General features: G+C 31.4%; 2 protein-coding genes across 8 annotated transcripts in view; both read right to left on the bottom strand.

Annotated features, from left to right (window-relative positions):
* The window catches only part of LOC123259316 (plexin-A4), a 206,941-nt gene extending 192,493 nt beyond the window's left edge, over positions 1-14,448 (bottom strand). For 2 of the 3 annotated variants that reach the window (XM_044719680.1, XM_044719683.1), the window contains exon 1: positions 12,380-14,448. The gene's annotated coding sequence lies outside the window, so the exon portion shown is untranslated. The remainder of the gene's footprint in view (positions 1-12,379) is intronic. The other variant, XM_044719681.1, reaches the window with a different exon arrangement.
* A 575-nt stretch (positions 14,449-15,023) lies between these two features.
* On the bottom strand, positions 15,024-19,356 carry LOC123260072 (putative GTP-binding protein 6). 5 transcript variants are annotated; one of them, XM_044720998.1, is made up of 5 exons: positions 18,928-19,181; positions 18,805-18,864; positions 16,911-18,112; positions 16,642-16,843; positions 15,024-16,465 (listed from the first exon to the last, which is right to left on the bottom strand). In XM_044720998.1, exons 3-5 carry the CDS (start codon positions 17,931-17,933, stop codon positions 16,203-16,205), a joined length of 1,488 nt encoding a protein of 495 aa, XP_044576933.1. In that variant the 5' UTR covers positions 17,934-18,112; positions 18,805-18,864; positions 18,928-19,181; the 3' UTR covers positions 15,024-16,202. The 5 variants fall into 5 exon arrangements, with proteins under 5 accessions (XP_044576933.1, XP_044576934.1, XP_044576932.1 ...); XM_044720999.1 differs by lacking the exons at positions 18,805-18,864; positions 18,928-19,181 and adding exons at positions 18,405-18,487; positions 18,621-18,749; XM_044720997.1 differs by lacking the exons at positions 18,805-18,864; positions 18,928-19,181 and adding an exon at positions 19,276-19,356.
* Positions 19,357-19,397: the final 41 nt, after the last annotated feature.

The following is a 19,397-nucleotide window of genomic DNA, read 5'->3' as shown; positions in this document are numbered from 1 at the left end:
ACGTCTTGAATGTGTCCCCGCCATTAATATGAATTCTCTCTAAAATTTTAACGCTTTTAAAAAGCGTATTCAGTTTTTTCGCAAAGCCATTTAAACTTAATTTTTTTAGCAGCATTCATTGTAAAATATAATTTAATCTCAGTACGTGAGTTTACACTTACACGGCGATACCAGCAAAAAAATATAATATAATATAATAAAAAAAGTCCCTTCACCTCTGCTCTTTAAGAGGGTACAACTAAGGGTAGAAATAGCTAAGGCAAAAAAAAAAAGCTATTGTTGGGTTATTCGCGTTCGCTGGTGCGTTCGAAGCTCCTTTCACCCTTACGACCCTTCCCACACGCATTCCACTTTGCCCTAACACTGAGTAGAGCCCCCCATACTCATGGCTTTCTCCGCATCAGTTTCGATCTTTATTTTTTTACTCTTTTTTTATCCTCCACGCGACCTCGCCCCTTGTCGACGATACACACCCCAATACACTTGGAAATAACGTTTCCCTCACTATACTTTCTTCCATATACTTCCACATATAGATATAGAGATATTATAGATGGCAGTGTGTTATATATTATACGAAGGAAAGGAAATATAGTGAGCAGGAGGAAAAGGAAGAAAGAGGAATAGGAAGGAGTATAAGGAGAAGAATGAGAAGGCAGAAGCGAAGTGAAGCATCTTGAGGCAGCAAATCCTTGGCAACACGTGCGACCTACGACCGATCGATCCTTGGAACTACCCGCTACTAACATACACACACCATTCTGGTTTGTTCAATGCTACTATACGCTTTACATTAAACTATATTACAGCATACTTGGTTACCTTTTTTTGACTCGAAATTCTTCGGATATATATTTTATATATTTTTGGACTCTACTAGTTTTTCACCCCACAATCATCCCCGTTTGTGAGGTAGCGTCTATACTATACTGTATATATGTATCTAGTGTCTCGTTCCGTCAGTACAACGACACGCGTCGATAAGCTCGGAAACGACTGCTTGGCAAACGGCGACATCATAAATCTTAAGAATCAACTTGTACTGAGTAAAAGTACTGTGTACATTTTTGAATTTTTTGTTTACTGTGTCACGTTGTATTGTTTATGAAATTCTAGAAAGAACGCAGACAAAAAGTTTGTTGTAGAAAAATTGTTTGGTCAGATGAAAAATAGAATAAAAATAGAAAAATAACGATACTCAGAGTATGAACGTTCATGTCAGTTAAAAATTTAAGTGTTGACAAATATTGTGAATAAAAAAGATAAATGAAAATTTTTTGCCTTTTTCTATTACCAAGTTGAGCGATATTGTGTGTATGTGTAGGTATTTTGTGTTGTGTTTTTTTAGTAAATATTAGTTTCATCATTCACGTCACACACAGTAAGCACGACCTAAATCAACCTGCGTCCGGCATTCCTCATATCAACAATACAAAGCACAATACATTATTTGGAGCACAAGTAATGCGAGTATACGTGGATATGGAAGTAAGGAATTAAATTAAATGAAATAAAAGACTCGATGTTGAAGGGCAAGGAGAGAAATATAAATGTAAGTCGACGACATGCGTAATAAGATCCTGCCGTAAATACGATGTGTACGCATTTATTGGCACACGTGTGAACTTGGTTTCGCGCATTCCATTCTTGTATGTGTACACAACAACTACCTTATTTAATTTACTCATACTTGTAATTGTACGTGAATATTAATTATCGTGGTTATTATTTTGCCAGCTGATTGTTTTACTTTTTAATGAATTATTTTACAACTTATTAATGCAATTTAACAGCTTATTGTACTGCAAGTAATTGTTATTTATTTTTTCTTCTTTTATTAGCAAGTATGTGTAAATTATATAAACAATAAATAATAAAATTCACTGATAGTATAGTTACGTGGGTTATTTATTGACTTTGTAGTTATAAGGCGAACTCTGACTATGAGATTGAAAATTATATTTCGCTGAATTTAATAATCTTTATCTAAAATGTCTGACTGAATATAGATGAATTAAGTAAAGAATTTTACGAAATAAAATAATTTGTTGTCGAAAAACAAAAAAAAAAGTTATTTTTGACTTTTTATAATTTTCGTTTTTCAAAGCCCTGTAACTTTTTTCCTATGCATTTTATCGAAAAAATTAAAGAGACCTTTTTTGTAGAGAATTTAATTTCCTACAAGATAACAAAAAGGGAAATTTGAAAAAAAATTTTTTTTACGATTTACAATGAAAATACAGAAAAAAGTTTTTTTTCAATGTATTTTAAATGGGAAAGGGGACCTCCCCATGCGCCAGCTCAATTTTCAAAGAAACTTTTTAGATGTATTTACTCAAAAAAAAAAAAGTTTTTTTATTCTGACGCAGTCTAGTACGTATATATGTAATTTCGTTCAAGCAATCAAATTAACTATTTATTAGTGACTCAAAAGGACTAATTTAACTTGCGGATTTCGAGTTTGAGACAAGTTTTTAATTAAATATTGATAAATAAATATAAATTTTGAACTTAAAAATTATGAAGGCACAATATAGAACATTTTGTTTACAGAGTGAAAAATTTTTTTGTTAAAGATTTTCGAGAAATGAAAGATAAAATAAATTTTTATACTATCGGTTCACAAAAAAAGATGATGAACAAAAGGCAAGAGATTGATTGTAAATCATTAATAAATTTAATGGATTTTTATTGAATGCATGAAGTATAGTCAAGATAAAAAAATAATTTGAAACATCCCAACAATAAATGACAATTTTTTTTTCTTGCTATTAATATCAGAGTATAAATAAATGTCACAAGATGAGACGAAAAATAGGTTAATAATAATAATAAAATTAATGAATTGAGTGAAAAAAAAAAAATTAACCTGAAATATTTCTTTATTATCAAGCATGGCATAAAAAGACCTCGAACAAGTGCGCAGAAATGATAAAAGAAATTTAGTGTTTAATTTTCGTAGAGTTAGTTTTGCAAAAAGTGACTCAATAAAGCTCTTACAACATGAATAAAATTCATATTCCGATTCCGGGAAACAAATAATTTATTCATAAGGCCGTTATATAAAGGTTTCATACTGTAATAAAGAAAAAAAATGGACAATAGAACAAATATTTATAACACTAAACTTTAACATTAAATAAACCCCCGTTGCGTATTAATTCAATCTATAAATCTTAGTTTTTTACTGTATTAAAGTTAATATAACAGTTTCGTTGTTTTCTCTCATCTTTTTGCAATATTACCCCAACATATCTTTCACTCTGCATCTTCTTCCTCTTTTCAAGAGCAATAAACTTTACCAAGTTATGTTGTGACAAGCACAAAATTGCACTAGGAAAATTCACGCATTACTTCTCAACTTTTATTTTTTTTTTCTTCATGTTTATACCTTAAACTCCTCAAAATGCGTATGTACACATACATATATGCATACTTTAACATACACCCCACGGAACTTGTGTTCTATCTTCCTCGTTTTCTCTCTTTTATTATTTGATCATCTACGTAATTTATTTATTTGTCTTTAAATCGCGATGAAAACGAAGTAAAGTCGAGATGAAAGCTGAAAAAGTACTTTGATCGAACATAAACATTCTGTGGTAAAACAAATTTACTTTTTTTTATTTTTCCCCCTTTTTTTGTTATTATTATTATTGTTATTTTTTTTTTACTATTATTTGCCTTTATTTAATCACAGAATAAACCAACCTAGACTTCTCACTTAACTTTTATTTTTATTTTATACCTTTACATTTTTTTTTTTTAAATATTATAAAAGTTTTTATCGACGAGTCATATCATATAAGCTTTAATAATAACCACAATAATAATAATAAAAATAATGTAATAAGTGGAAATATGTTGAAAAAATTTTCAAAGGTAAAAATAGAAAAGAGTAGCAATGTAAGGCAGTAAAGAGAAAAAAAATAATAAAGAAATTATGAAATGAAATGAAGGGTGAGTCAACTCACCCTACACCCTATGCTCGAGTGACATATTGCGTTAATCTCTCCACAGAAGAAGGAAGTCGAGAGTACTGTACTTTGCGCCGGTACTAGCTCACACGACAGCGTTACCAGGTCGTGTTCTGCTTGGCAGGTAGGTGTAAAGAAGTGAAAAAAATAGAGACGGAGACAAAAAATATTGCGGAAAAAGTAGAAAAATTATAGAAGCAAAAAATAGGAAGCTGACTACAAAAAACAAGCAAGAGCTATGAGTTCTCATTCTCAGCATCAAATATATATATACTCTCAACGTACCACACACAAAGTCATTTAGTTACATCTTTTTTGAACTCAATCTAGACAATTTATAGATAACAAAAGTTTATGAGAATTCATTTATCACCTACTGAGGTTTGTACTCTCTTAAATCGAAATAGTGACTTTGGATTATGAAATAGTGACTATTCACTATTTAGTAGTGAAAAGTATACCACTATTTGAATTAGTGATCTACTCTGCACTGCAAAAATAGTGAATAGTCACTATAGTCACTATTTCGATTTAAAAGAGTAAGTTAATTTAAGATATTTAATTTAAAAAAGTTTCCTGTTACATTACCCGGTAGAGTCAAGTTACGCTTGTTGAACCGTTATAACTTAAAAATTCATATAATAAATATTTTTAGCATTTTTTGTTAAAATCCATCCGTGCTACCCTACGATATATTCTGTTCTAAGAAATGAAACACTACTGGATTGTTTAAAAGCGAATAAAATTCCAGAGATTCTTTGAATTTTTAAAATAACTATTTAACTCGATAGACAAATACTTTTATTTAATTTAAAGGTTTTTAGTCGATCATTAGTATCATCAACATTTACTGAATGCAAAAAAAAAATATCATATTTCAGAGTCTTGAAATACTCAGACAAAGAACATGAAGAGAATTTATCCTTCGATAAAACTAATTGACGATAAGCATCTTATCTAGTAACTATATTTGTACCTGGTAGACCAAAAAGTAAGCTTTTCCATTAGCGACTATATAATTAATTAAATTCACCAAAATAAACGATAAATTGCGTAATGCAATAATATTATAGATTATAATTATGATTTCGCGATGATGATTGAAATATAAATTACATAAAACAAAATGCAAATAATCCTGAATAATTAATTAACCAACACGTGATTATTTCATTGAAATATTAATACAATTTACTTTAGCATTAGAATAGCTTTTCACCGAGTACATATCTATTCGTAATAATTTATTATAAATTAATGTGGGAATATATATTTATGTATCAGCAGCGTTCACAACACTCAACAGCTAACAGCTATACATATAAATATATATGTATAAGCATATACTGTATAATATTTGCAGGTTACTATATATTCACAAACTCATTAATGTTACCAAATTTTATGATATAGTTACGTTGGAATGGCGGTGGTTTTGTATTCAAATTTCAATAATCTAGTATTAAACGTTATTACAAAGCGCAGTCAACCGCACAAAATTATTACGACGCGGTGAGGTAGATTATCCGCCCTCAGCCCTACGCCCATTATTTTTTTATTTTAGCAAATTCTCTTTATCTACCATTTCTCTTGCCCGTTTATTTTAAACCGTCTATATATGCGTACATATATGTTATTCACTCGGAGAATGAACATCACATCATCATGACTATGAAAATTTATCGTCAAGTGAATCAACCAGCACGATAAGTATAATAATCGTAATTGTCGAATGGGTACGTTAAAATATGAGAAAAAAAAATGACAACTGTCGATTAGTCAGACAACACAATCACGAGACAAGTCTATTTATGAACCGAGCAATAATAGAATAAGCGAAGAGTGGAATGAAAATAAAAAATAAAAAAATAAATGTTGAATGGCATAGAGGCAAATGTAAGTATGAAAGAGTGTGAGAAAGTAATCAATAGATTGTCATCGCTGTTTTTTATTTTTATTTATCTTTCATTTTTCCATGGAGCGATAATGACTAATGGTAATGTAATTTTAATTTGGAGCAAAGTGTATTTTTATGTTTAATTTTTTTCTGTTTTTTATTTTTTTTTAATATAATTATTTACTTACAATAATTACATATTTAAGCGTTTGACTGAATGGAGAAGACTTAATAATTAATGTACAAAAGTTTTTTAAGAAAATTTTGTATAGAAGATTTTAAAAAGAAAATAATATAAAATGAAGATAATTGTGACACGCAATTGGTGCGAGTTGAGGAATAATAAAAAGGTTTTAAATTCAAAATGGATGATTATATTTAATTTGGTAAAAGAAGGAGGAGGATAAATCGTGACGAAAATTTTCTAAAAAGTTTATGTAGTGAGACGGTTGATTGAATGAGGAAACAATGAAAAGTATATAACCTTGTCGTAGGATTAATCGCTTGAGGCACTTGGTGATTATCATCAAGTAGAAAGCGAAAAGGGAAGAAGGGAGTTGAGATGAGAGATGAGATGAGAAGAGAAGAAGGGTGTTCAAGAAAAGAATAAGACGAATAGAAGTGAAGAAGGTACCTCGAGGCGTGAAGATGAGAATGACAACGGCAAGGACGCGAATGCATCTTTACTCTACTCCTCGGTTCGGGCAACGGCAGCCAAGTGAGCCAAGGGAATACCAACTAAATGAGTTCGAGAGGGAGGAAAAATTAAGACTGAGACTAAAAGATAGAAAGTATCCGTAGAAAGACGGAAGGATGGGATGGCTAGTTAGGAAGGAAAGAAGGAAGGAGGGAAATGCTGGTGGAAAGAGAGTCAAGAAGTCGTAGTAGTTTCTGTAGATAGTTCTTCCTTGGTAGTGGTAGTTGTAGTCGTCGCCAACGTCGTCGTCGGCGCCTTCGTCGTCTTTAAAGCCCGAGAGATGGGAAAGTTTGGAAAGCCTGAGGCGAGAACACTGGGCACGAACGCAACGTTGAATTTTCGAAGGACTGAAAAGTTTAAGTTAGCTGAAGTAGTCGAGGTTTACAAATACGAATACGAAAGTAAAGGGAGAGAAAATAAAATAGATGCCAGTGGCCAGAAAGTCTCTTGAGTATGTACATACGATAAAATGTGTAAAAGATAGAAAAGATAGAATGCGGCTTTCGACATTGGTGACGACTAATATCGAAGAAATTTAAAAAGCGATTTTATTCTATATGGGTTAAAGAATTCGGAGCGCGTGTCGACGACGAATGCCCGGTACAAAGTAGAGATGAGAATCGTCGAAAGAGTTGAGAGAATAAGACTAAAAGACTAAAAAATAAAATTAAAATGAAATGATGAGTAAGAAAAATAAACAGATAAATAAATAAATAAATACAAAAGCAGAGTCAAGGACGAAGGAATCAACCAAGAAGAACCTGAAGAGTATGCACGGTTGGACACGCGAATCAGAGAAAGACGATTGGACAAGTAACCACCAGAAGAGTAAGAAAATATAAGAGAAAGACAAAGAAGGTTTCAGCTGAGTATGGAGTATGAGAGTGAAGCCAAAGTCTCAAGAGAATGCAGGACTCGTGTTGAGTAAACCAATGGCCCTTCTTATATTCTTATATTATTCTTCATCAGTTTTACTTTCCTTTTCTTCTACCTTTTGATCGGTATAGCTCGACTATACTCATACTCTTAATCCCGGGTTCTTAATAATTTCTCTCTGTCACGATCTGTCCGTATCGTTTTCTTTGTTCTCTCTCGAGAGAACACAATCGATAGGTTTCCTGGTGCCTATTAAAATCCTTTTCTGATCTTCTCTTTACCATTGTCCACTTCACTTCCTTCTTCATTCTCTGTCATTGTATTATTTCTCACCATCACCACCATCAAAACTTAAACATATATATCTATATATGAACATAGTTACTCACTTACACAACTTTGTCTTGGGAATTAAACCTCTTACTCGAGATCTCGACTCCCAGCTCCTCTCGCAAATAACTAATTCGTAGAACGCTTGGGATTTTGAGCGTGACAAACTCAATAACCCAAATGATAATAAGAACCAAACAATAAACTAAAAAATATTCACATTAACTCATTTCATTCTCTCCATATAATATAGTATATAATACCATTTAAAAAATTATTTTTCTCTGGATCTTGGATCGAGATAGAGTAGACCAATTTACAATGAAATTGGAATTTTATTATTCTCTGTTATTTTGTCTTTTAATATTTTGTTCTCCAATCTCGAAAGACGTATGTATTTACACAAACATTAGGACAAAATAGGCGAGAAAAATATCAGTCTCATTCCTTGTTGTATTGTTACCTACACGCGTGACTCCATGAAGGTCTAAGAGTCAAAGGAAGGAAACACACAAAGATATTATTATTAACAAAAAAAGGCCATGGAAGGATTTAGGATAAAAATAAAAGAAAAAAAAAATGCTTAATAATAAAAAGAAGAAAAAGGTATAGTGATTATACCACACGGGTTTTATATGAATCCAAATGCATTGTCGAGGCGAGAATGAAAGGGAGACAAGTAAAGGCAGGCGCGAGCAGAGAAACGCGAAAGGATAAAAAAGGAGTCGACATCAACGAAGGACTAGCTCTGATGTGATGTATTATATACAACAACAACTTCTCTCTACTCTATAATACTACTCAGATGCTGTTGGTGCATCAAGAGAAAGGGAACTAAACCGAGAAACTGAGAAGAGGATCGTCTTATGGCTAGTCTATGCTACAGCACACCACACTGATATCAACTAAACCAGCTACAGCCATACACATAAGACACAACTCTGAAACTCTGAAGACTGAGGTAAGGCTTTTAAGGCCCGGCTGGCTCTCTACCTTCTACATCTATACATCGTATTATACATATAAATATTGAATACACCGATACGATGGAGGATGCTTGGTCATATACAGCGTACTCTTCAGAGACCCCGTGGGACTGCCGCGAAGAAATCTCGCTTAGCTCCGTCTCTTTCCACCATATTACAGTCTACACTGCTCTCACGGATACGAATCCAAGAATCTAGGACTTGGGGATGTATATATATTAACATGGGTTCGCCATCACAGTCGACGCGCGCAGACTTGTACCACCGCTACATACACCAGTCACAAGAGAAGAAGCAGGATATTTTATTTTATTTTTGTTTTTAAATATTTTTTTATCCTTACTCGCTCTCGACCACCTTGTGTTTCATAGTGTGTTTTCTCTGTTCAAGACTCCTCGTCCATTTTGCCCGTTGCATCACACTGGGATTCACATCTTCACGGTTTTATTCCTATTGAAAACTCACCGAGGCTGCTTATGCTGCTACTGTTTTATTTTTTTTTTTTTGTTATTGTTTTCTACTATTATTATTATTGTTGCGATAGTCATAGACGTAGCCATTATTATGACGAGTGTATAATAAAGTTGAGAAACAAACAATGAGGAAAGATTAAAAAAAAAGGACCGAGATGAGATTTAATGTCCCGTTAGTGTCTTGGTCTCTTTTCTCAGTCACAGTCTCGAGATCAGATAGGAAATAAAAAATCAACAGAGTATTTTATATGCGGCAGAGAAAATGAGATGGATTATAAATCCAATGAGCATGTCATCGTGTGTTTAATTTATATAAAACAAGTACATACTGTTTACTCTACGGCTGATGCTGTACAATATAATAGCGAAACTAGTTAATAATAAAAGAATATAAAATGAAAAGCGTGTGAACTAAAAACCGGTCATTGCGTATTCCCTTGAACAAATACTCAAGGATAATCCGTCTAGATCTCCTGTTATTTCAGGTACTCGTGTAATCCTTCTTTGTGAATCGGATTCGCTATTCTTTTTGCGTTTTTTATTTTCCGTTCTATTTCTATTATTTTATTATTCCATGTTGTTTTTTATTTATTCAACATGCACGCGCATACTTTTGTTTTCTATTTCTCAAACATACACCGACGAAAAAAACAAGTACTTTGCTAATAGAATATTTTTTTATCCATAGAATAATAAACGTTTTGTAGATTTAATAAAATCGAATTATTTTGGAGCAAAACCTCAAACCAAACACATTTTTTTATTTTTTTCAATATGAATTTTATTTATTTAAACCCATTTCTTTTTTTTTAACTCCTAATTGTTTAACCGTCGACCAAAGTACCGGTCACAGTTCGGCGAACATGTCCGGGACACCGTGATCATAAACCATGCCGACACACTCACGTAATTAATAAACATTTCCTTGTGCATTCAACATATATGTTTATACATTGCAGAAATACAAATACATGTACCCATAAAGTTTACTATACTCGGTAGTTAGACAAGAAAAACCGCAAGCGTCTTAACTATATTCTCGCGCGAGAACTGACTAACCGGGTTTACCTTTGCTGAATTATTATTCAGATACTCGAAAAAAAGCTCAACACAAACATTTCAGTATTAATAATAAATTAGTATCATTTTACATTATTAAATTATAATAATAACAACAATAAATAATAAAAGTAACTGATCCATAAACATTTAAAAAAAGTAAGTGTTTAGACAAGATGGTTTTGTGGGAGAGTGAAAAGCTTAACAATTTATCATTGAGCATGACGAATCTCTTTCACTCGATTTCTTTTTTAAAGAAAAAAATATGTATATGTATATATATATATATATATATATATATATATATATATATATTTTGAGTGATTTGGTTTGGGTCTATTGGTCCCTATATCTACTTCGCTTCAGAATGGAGTACGGACGATTGGGTAAGTATAACGAGGGGTTAAAACTATCCTGTTTTTTTTTCTTAGTCATCCAGAACCAGAATACAGACTAGCGTAGCATAAAGGACGGTAGGCATGTATATATAATATGTGTATATATTAAAAAGTGCATAGCACCGGTACGGATTGAGTGTAGAATATATGTAGGCGCGGTCTTTTCTTAAATGCCGGGAGCCACCAATACGAAATAAAAAAAAAATCCATTGCCATCATCAGACTGCGTTGTTGTATATTTCAATGGAAGGGTACCCCGGAGGCGCCGCATCCTCGTATGCACTTTTTTACGGTATTCAATGGTGTGACGATGATAGTGAGTATTGGATCCCAGTATTCCGTCTTCTTCTTTTACACTTTAATACTATCGACTGTATAGTAGTTTATAATGTATAATATATATTGTATATAGTATTATACATTGGTGGCAATTTGCGATCAGGTTTGAATCGAACCGCCGGATGGATAAACGCTCGATTAATAATCGCCGCCTCCCGTCGAAGGTCGTTGTGAGAAAGCCAAAGCCGCGCGTAATATTAGCTTTAGTAACTTAAAGGAGTACCAGATAACCCAAGACACGCCACAAGACAACTCTTAGGCTGTATATATATGTATAGATAAATATTAAAGTTAATAATAATACAGAGTGAAATAGTCTCACTCAATTTCATTTGCCGAGTTTTATTATTTTAATTTAAAACACGCGATTTAATATCATTATGAATAATATATATTCACTGACCAGTCGTTTAATAGAGTACCTTAATAATATCAACGTTGGAAAAAATAAAATGACGATAATCAATTTATTAATGAAAAATAACAAAATAACAAAATAAACGCCGGAGTGATCCGATTAGATGGAACTATATAATTCTAGGCTGGTTTAGATTAGTGTGAGTTATAAAAAAATTTTTAATCTCCGCGGGTATTAGTAATATAAAGCGACTAAGGTGAAGATAAATAATCATTCACGCGGCCAGAGGTCGCGTAACTGCTCCATTCATTTTTATTTGGTCTTCATATTTCATTTAACGTATATATATATGTATATAAAATCCCTGATACAGACCTTGAGAACTCTTATCAGATAGAAGAGCCAATGAAATAGCAGTATGGACAAACATTTAATTCCTATCTATCTTATGTTTTCTTTTTGTTCTTTTAGTTTTATTTGCTTATAACAAAGTTATTATAAGAAAAAAAAATAATTATTGAAATTTAATCTCACGTTATCTTTGTAATATTTTTTCATGTAGATTTTGTTAATTGGCGCACTGTTGACCAAAAATTTTTCAACCGTCTCGCCATATAATTCTTTTTTACAACGGCATACCTTATTCAGATCGAATAAGAACAACGGAGGACAAATTCACTCTCTTTTCTTCTCAACTTTAACATATACATTTATATACATGTATATATACATCTACTATTAAGATTTAAGAATGCGGGCGATGCGGCCAACGAAAAACCCAAAGATGTTATAAAAACCAGGTAGAACTCCCTCGTCCAGGTATAAAAATATAATAGGATGCCAAACGATATTTTACATTAATATTCGCCAGGACTGTGATGTAAAAATGACGTATATTTTTGCAAAGAAAAAAACTATCAATAATTAATCTAGGTTTATTGTAAATAAAGATAACAAAAAAATTATAAAAATTAATTAGATAAACTCACCGTTTTTCTGGCGGCCTCCAGCTCTCGTTTATCTTGGTCGATCGTTGGCTCCTTTCCACCCACCCCCTTAAACGCGCAGAATCATTTCGAGCGGCCGTTTCCTTCGATCCCTTAGCACACTTGAAAAAAATAAAATAACCTAACAACCCTTATCCACGGAGTTGATTAACCACTTTTACCATAGGGTATATTTTTTGTGTTGCCGATAACACACGACCCTTGCCAGTCGCTCGACCGGTATTTCACGCACACACTAATAATCACACACTCTCTTTAGATTTTATTATTACTGTTATTTTTGTTACTATAATTATTATCAGAGTAAGAGTGAAAGAACCCTTTCTCCATGCACCACCGATTTGACCTTGCGATACTATTTATTATGTATTTAGATTCAAAATTAATAACAGACGTCTGTTCAGCGACTACGACAGGTATACAATACTTTCAATCGGAGTCAACGATACACAAGACACCAACTATTGACTTTGTATTATTTAAACAAGTTTTTAGTATCACGCTCTCATATAAATAGATAATAATTATATCGATATCAAATGAATACTTATTATTTATAAACAGTAAAGGTCAATTTTGTCGGGTCACTGTTATTTTCACCTAACTACGTCGGCTTCCAAATTCACCCTTCACTTCACTTCTAATCATCTGTTACACGACAATTTTTTATTTTATCTTTATTTTTATCTGTAAAAAAAAATAAACAAATGTTCACTCACATATATTATATTTATTATACACAGTCACTATTTATACACTAATTATAAAAAAGTGAACCATAATATGACGTATTTATCAGTAAGGTTCAGCTACTCACCATCGATATCGATATCGATCTTGATATTGATATTTTAAAATAATAATATTTAATCTCCTGGTCGCGTGGGATGTATTTAAAATACCACGTTAATAAATTTACAAATATAAATGCAAATACATAATACGGTGTATATAAATACCAGCGTTATCACTTAACTTCAGTATCAATACTTAAAAAAAATTCCACATAAAAAATATCTGGCCATTAAGAAAAAAATCTCTCTGCTCGTAGTTAGAGAAAGATGAGAAACGAGAAAGGAGCCTAAGTTAAATAAAAAAAACTGGCCGAGCCACAAGAATACGGCGAGCCCTGCCTCCCACGACACACAAATACACACACTGGGTGTATATACGTATGTATGTATATATAACAAACACACACTTGTTTTTATATTTATCTCTTTTTCTCAAATGTTGCCGGTAACTCTCACTTTAGCTTTCTTTCCTTCTCGGCATAACCATTTATTTTTTTTTCTACCTTGTCTGGTCTGTCTTCACTGCTACAACTACAACTATCCTCTACACTGAACAGTGCTGCTCGTGCACTCACTTTAATCCTCAGTTATTTATTTAATTATTATTATTAATTGTAATTAACTATTAATAATAATAAAAAAAAAATATTTCATAAAAAAATCTATTTATTTATTTACTGAAAAGTAACACGAGCGTCCAGTGTCCCTTTTCAGAACGTGATCGAGTCCGCGCATTCCCCAGCACGAACGGCGCTAAAATGGCGATCGAAGTGACAGCTCTCGCGCCGGCTCAATCCTCCAAAATATTATTTTCATCCACTGTTAACTCAATTATCATTTAAAATTCACCTGGAATATGTAACTCCATTAATTGTTGATCCACAATAAACATATATTGATGTATAAATAGTTGCGTTGGATGTACAAAAAATAAAAAACATAAATGAAAATAATATAATTTAGTACATGAGTTGGTTGGTTGGTTAAGTTGTATCGTGGATTATTATAAATTGTAACTTATTTAGTTGAGGATCTGAGATACTGGTTGAGTGTCTGTAGAACCGTCACGCGTCTCGTTAATACACACACACACACCCTAAGCACCGCTCTGCACCCTCTCGACGTTCGATGGCAGTTTTATAATATTAAACAACCCGGTACAATGTGCCACCACTGACGCGTTTTGTGTTTATACGTTTGTGCTTGCCCGGACCACTCACGGGACTCAACTGCTGGGCTGCTCCTGCTGTTAGCTTCCCTCTTACCTTCTTTTCTTCCCCTCAAGTCACCTCATCTAAAAACCAATCCGAGTCTAAACTAAAACCCCCTCTACCATAACCAGAGCAACCAGAGCTACGAGCTACTTTACGCTCCAGTGGTGCCCTCTATGCTATTTTCTCACGCCCGTCTGACAGCCAATCAGGAGCTTATGTTTACTGACCAATTTAATTCTTACGCGGGTAATTTGTTACTTTTAAAATTATTAATTTTGATTTATTGATTTTATGTTACTGTACCTTTTTTTTTTGTTTTTTTTTTTCTTTTAAAGTAAATATTAAAACAAAAAGATTAACTTGAAGTTGATATCGATAGTGAAATGTAAAGCAAGAAACGATGGAAATTCAAAAAGAGGATTTAATACAAGAAAAGGGATAAAAAATTGAGAGGAAAGAAAATAAGACGGATGTGCTGTGTTGATTTGCGAGAGCACGTACCGATGATCTTTTCTCGATCCAATTTTGATTTGAATCTCATAGTAATCTTCCATTCAAAATATTTATGCTTTACAGTTTTGTTAGGTCTTTTAAAAACAAATATCTGAATAATACATCTTTATTTACAATGCTATTGATTTTATTATTTTAGTATATTGATTTATTGATTATAAAAAAATATTCAAATGGTTTGGTATTGTAGTTTATTTTAGTCTACACCTGCATAATGTTATTTCACTTGGTGTGTTTACGTACGGCACAACATCAACAGTACTGATCAATCGGTTGTGTAATTGTCGAATCATAATGGGTATTACGAATTGTACAATTGTAATTAATGCAATGTCAATAGATAATTAAACGTGTTACGGGTAAAAGAGTTCACCCGTATTTAATATTAGATATTTAAATAAATTAATAGATTATTGTTAAATTTTATTAAAAAGAAAAAAAAACTATATATTTAATAGATTAAACAAACTTAAACTAGAAAAAAAACTTGTTCAGTAATTAACTAAGTTAAATTATGTTGAAAGTAGAAGACGAAAATTATCGGAGCGCAAAAAAAAGACACTAAAAAAAAGCAAGCTCCAAGGGGAGATGCCTGTAATTTACTTTTAGTTCTTACTTGTAAAAAATAACATTCTATGTCGTATAAAATTAATTTTTCTTTTTAATGCAACTATGTATATTATTTATAGTAATTTTTTTATGAAAATTAGTTTTAAATTGAATAAAAAATAATTGACATTTAATTAGTTCATCATCTTCACCTTTTACATCTTAACAATAAAAAATGTAGTTGGTAAAAACTTTTTAAAATTATTTTTAACATTTAATTACAACCTACAACTTTTTTACTGTCCTTAATTAATCATATTAGTGACAATTTTTTACATCACCTTATAATTTATTATTGTTGAATTATTACAAACTTAAGCTGTTAGTGTATTTTTATAAATAATATCTCATAAAATGCAACGAACATAAATTACTTTTTGACAATAAAAAAAACTGTCTTTTACTTTTTTACAGTTTTTTAATGAAGAATGTAAAAAAGTGTTGAAAGATAAATAATAAAAAAAAAAGCTCGTTCAATCTTTGGCAACCACGTGCCATTTGTTTGATATTTAAAGACTGAAAATGAGACACGTGTTCTGCACGTGTACAGATCACAAAAGAGAACAGCGTTCTCATCAAAGATACGTGCCTTTCGTATGTTTCATATTTAATCCAATTATCTTTCACTGATATTAAAAAATACACTTGCAATTAAACTATTTTTTTCAAATTATTTTATTTATTTGAAAATAAAGTTTCACGATTAGCAGCTTGTTGTTTTATAAATTTTTTAAACCGATGCATTTGTTCCTCAGTAACAAGTGACGTTATAAACATGTACTGTGGATTATCATAATCAGCTTCACTATCTGTTACAGTAGTTTCTTTATACAACCAAGCAGCGATGTTACTTCCAGCGAGTACGCGTATTTTTAATGATTTACGACCAGTTACTTCTAGTATGTGTTTTTCTATTTGTCTTCTCAGTAAATCAATACCTATAAAATAAAAATCAATTATCGATTATTATGAAAATATAATGCAAGTATTCTACAATTTTATTGCAAGAACTCTGAGAATGTAATTTTATAACTTATAGCAAGTAGAATTTGAATACAGTAGTTATTAAAATACTTATTTAATTAAATTAAATGTATTGATTTATTAATGAAACCTGTTAGCTTAAGAGCTGAAATTACTGTAACATCGTCAGGTACACTGCCTTTGGGTGCAATGTCACACTTATTAGCAATTTCAATTATCGGTTTATTCGGTATCTCCAATTCAGTCATTATATTATCAAGTGTCTGCCTGACATGATCTATTTGAGCTTTTTTATCCGGATGACTAGCATCATAAACGTGAACAATTACATCCTGAATAATAAATAAAGTATTAGTTTAGCTGGAGATATCAATTTTAAAATGCATTATTAATACTTGCAGCTATTATTGCATCCTCAAATGTCGCAACAAAAGGTTCAATAAGCCCCTCTGGTATGTCTTGAATAAATCCAATAGTATCAATATATAAAACTTTCAATCTGCATGGCAATAAACCTTCATGAGCTGTCGTATCAAGTGTCGCGAATAATTTATTTTGGGGAACCAATGATTTATCATTACTCAATGCTCTTATTAAACAAGTTTTACCAGCATTTGTGTAACCAACAATCGCAACCGTCGGTATTTTCTTACTGATTCTATTGTTGCGAATTAATTTTCGGTGTTCCTTTAATTTATTTAACGCAGTTCGTAATTTAGATTCGCGAGCATGAAGAACAAACTTTCTTTTCTCGGACAAATTTATTCGACCCTCGCTGTCTTCGTTTAACCAAGTTATTTTTTTCCATATGTAAGGCAACTCAGCAAGCGCTACTTGTAATTTAGCTTCCGGGGTCTTAGAATGTTCACGAAATATTTGGATGACTATTGAATAACGATCATAAACCGGAACGCCAAGTACATTTTCTAACTGATGAATCTGTACTGGTCGTAAAAGATTCATGCTTACAAATACAGCAGTTATTCGTGAATTTTGTTTAACACGTTCTTCAAGCATTTTTAAATTACCTTTACCTAAAAGTTTTTTTTTCTTCAATGTCATTAGTGATATGCATAAAGAATCGACGACTGTCCAGCGTGGTAATGTTCTTATTAATGCTTCTGCTTCAGCTAATTGCAGCTCAGGCTTTGTATTGCGTTTTTTGTCAGTACCCCACTTAATAAACGGCTGCAATACTAAAACTCCGTGTCCATTTTGAGCTGGATTCAAGTACTCATTAGATAATTCTGCATACTCCGTGTTGATGGAAGGATCTTCATTCACTGATTCATCTTCGTATGCATGTAAAAATCTTTTGACACACAATGAAGTTAAATTATTATTACAGATATTACTTCTAAATTTTTTATAATTTGATAAAATAAACTGTGACGTATATCTAATATTTTTAAATAAATGCATTGTAGTAGTTTATTGATATTTAAAGTTTTCTTTGACTTCATTCATACAAGTTTCTCGGGCAGACTTTCCAGTATAATACAATATCGGGAGGCCAGACAAAAGTCCAACTGCTACTCTTGCTTCAGTTGGTATTCTGAACAGCTTGAAACCTTTAAGTAGCATAGGTATTCCAATTATACCTGTAATGAGAAAACATAATTAATATTAAAATAATGTTTTGAATTAAAAATTTACATACAAAAATTGTCTTAAAAGTCACTAATTAGAAATGAGACTGTATAAAGACAGTATTATTTTTAAATTAATTAAGGGGTCAAATGAAGAAGCTATTGCTGGTTATGAAGAACGTAGCAAATAAAAGAAAAATTAATTATTGTTATCTATTAAATACTCATTTAATACTTAATATTTTATTGACTCTTATAAGCTGAAAAATTCATTGTAAAAAATTTATTTAAAATTTCAATGTACCCTCTGTATGACATCTAAATTTTGTATTGCTTTTTGGCTGTCACAGAACACATACTTAATAGATGACAATTAATATAGAAACTCTGGAAAATAAAAATAGTTGGCCTGTTTAATGTAAATTAAAATATTTGTCTACTTGTTTAGTTGTAAGAAAGTAGAATCTCATTAGATAAACTTGTTCGATCGATAAAGTACACTGAATTTAATGACAATGACCTCAAGTTCTGACAAATCAATAAACCATTAGATATTGGATAATTGATCTTTTTGGCATATTTAATTATTTAGAAGTTACGTTATCTTCGTAGCCAGCTACTGGAGTGAGGTATTAATAATTTTGGAGTAAAAATCTTTTTTATCTTCATTGAATTTATTAAATAAATTAGTAAAATTTTTTTACGCTATAATTAAGTCCACAAATACTTTATTAAGTATTAAATAAATATGAAATTTGTAGAATCTGAAAATAAAAAAAAATAAAATACTTGTTTATTAATTACATAAACTAATAAATATTAGGTACCAATGTAAAATGATGTGATTGAGGCTTTAAGACCATTTTTCGAACAACGTGCTAATTTCTCTCTATAACTTTCTTCACTTATCAATTCTTGGACGGATTCTTTAGTTTCTATTTCTTTGCTCATTTTAAAAGAAATTAACAATTCGGTAATGAAAACATTGAATTACTTATATAATATAACCTAGCGATATTAAAATAAAATATAAAGGTATTTTTGAAAAAATTATTCAAGTTGACAGTCACTTTAACTTATTTATTTTTAAATATTTCACTATTATTTATTTATACTAATAAGTTAACAATTAACCATATGAATAATATTTATATAAGTAACAAGTGATTTTTAACCTTTTATAAACACGTTTACATATGACTTGAAGTACTACGATAATATAACAACAATAAAAAAAAAGTAACTATCGATTCTCGACAATCGAATTTTACCACGTGCCAGAACTACGCGACTAACT

Source organism: Cotesia glomerata, linkage group LG2 (genome assembly GCF_020080835.1).
Source record: "Cotesia glomerata isolate CgM1 linkage group LG2, MPM_Cglom_v2.3, whole genome shotgun sequence".
NCBI lineage: Eukaryota > Metazoa > Arthropoda > Insecta > Hymenoptera > Braconidae > Cotesia > Cotesia glomerata.
Note: the sequence above shows the minus strand (reverse complement) of the source record. Positions and strands in the feature narration are given on the sequence as shown.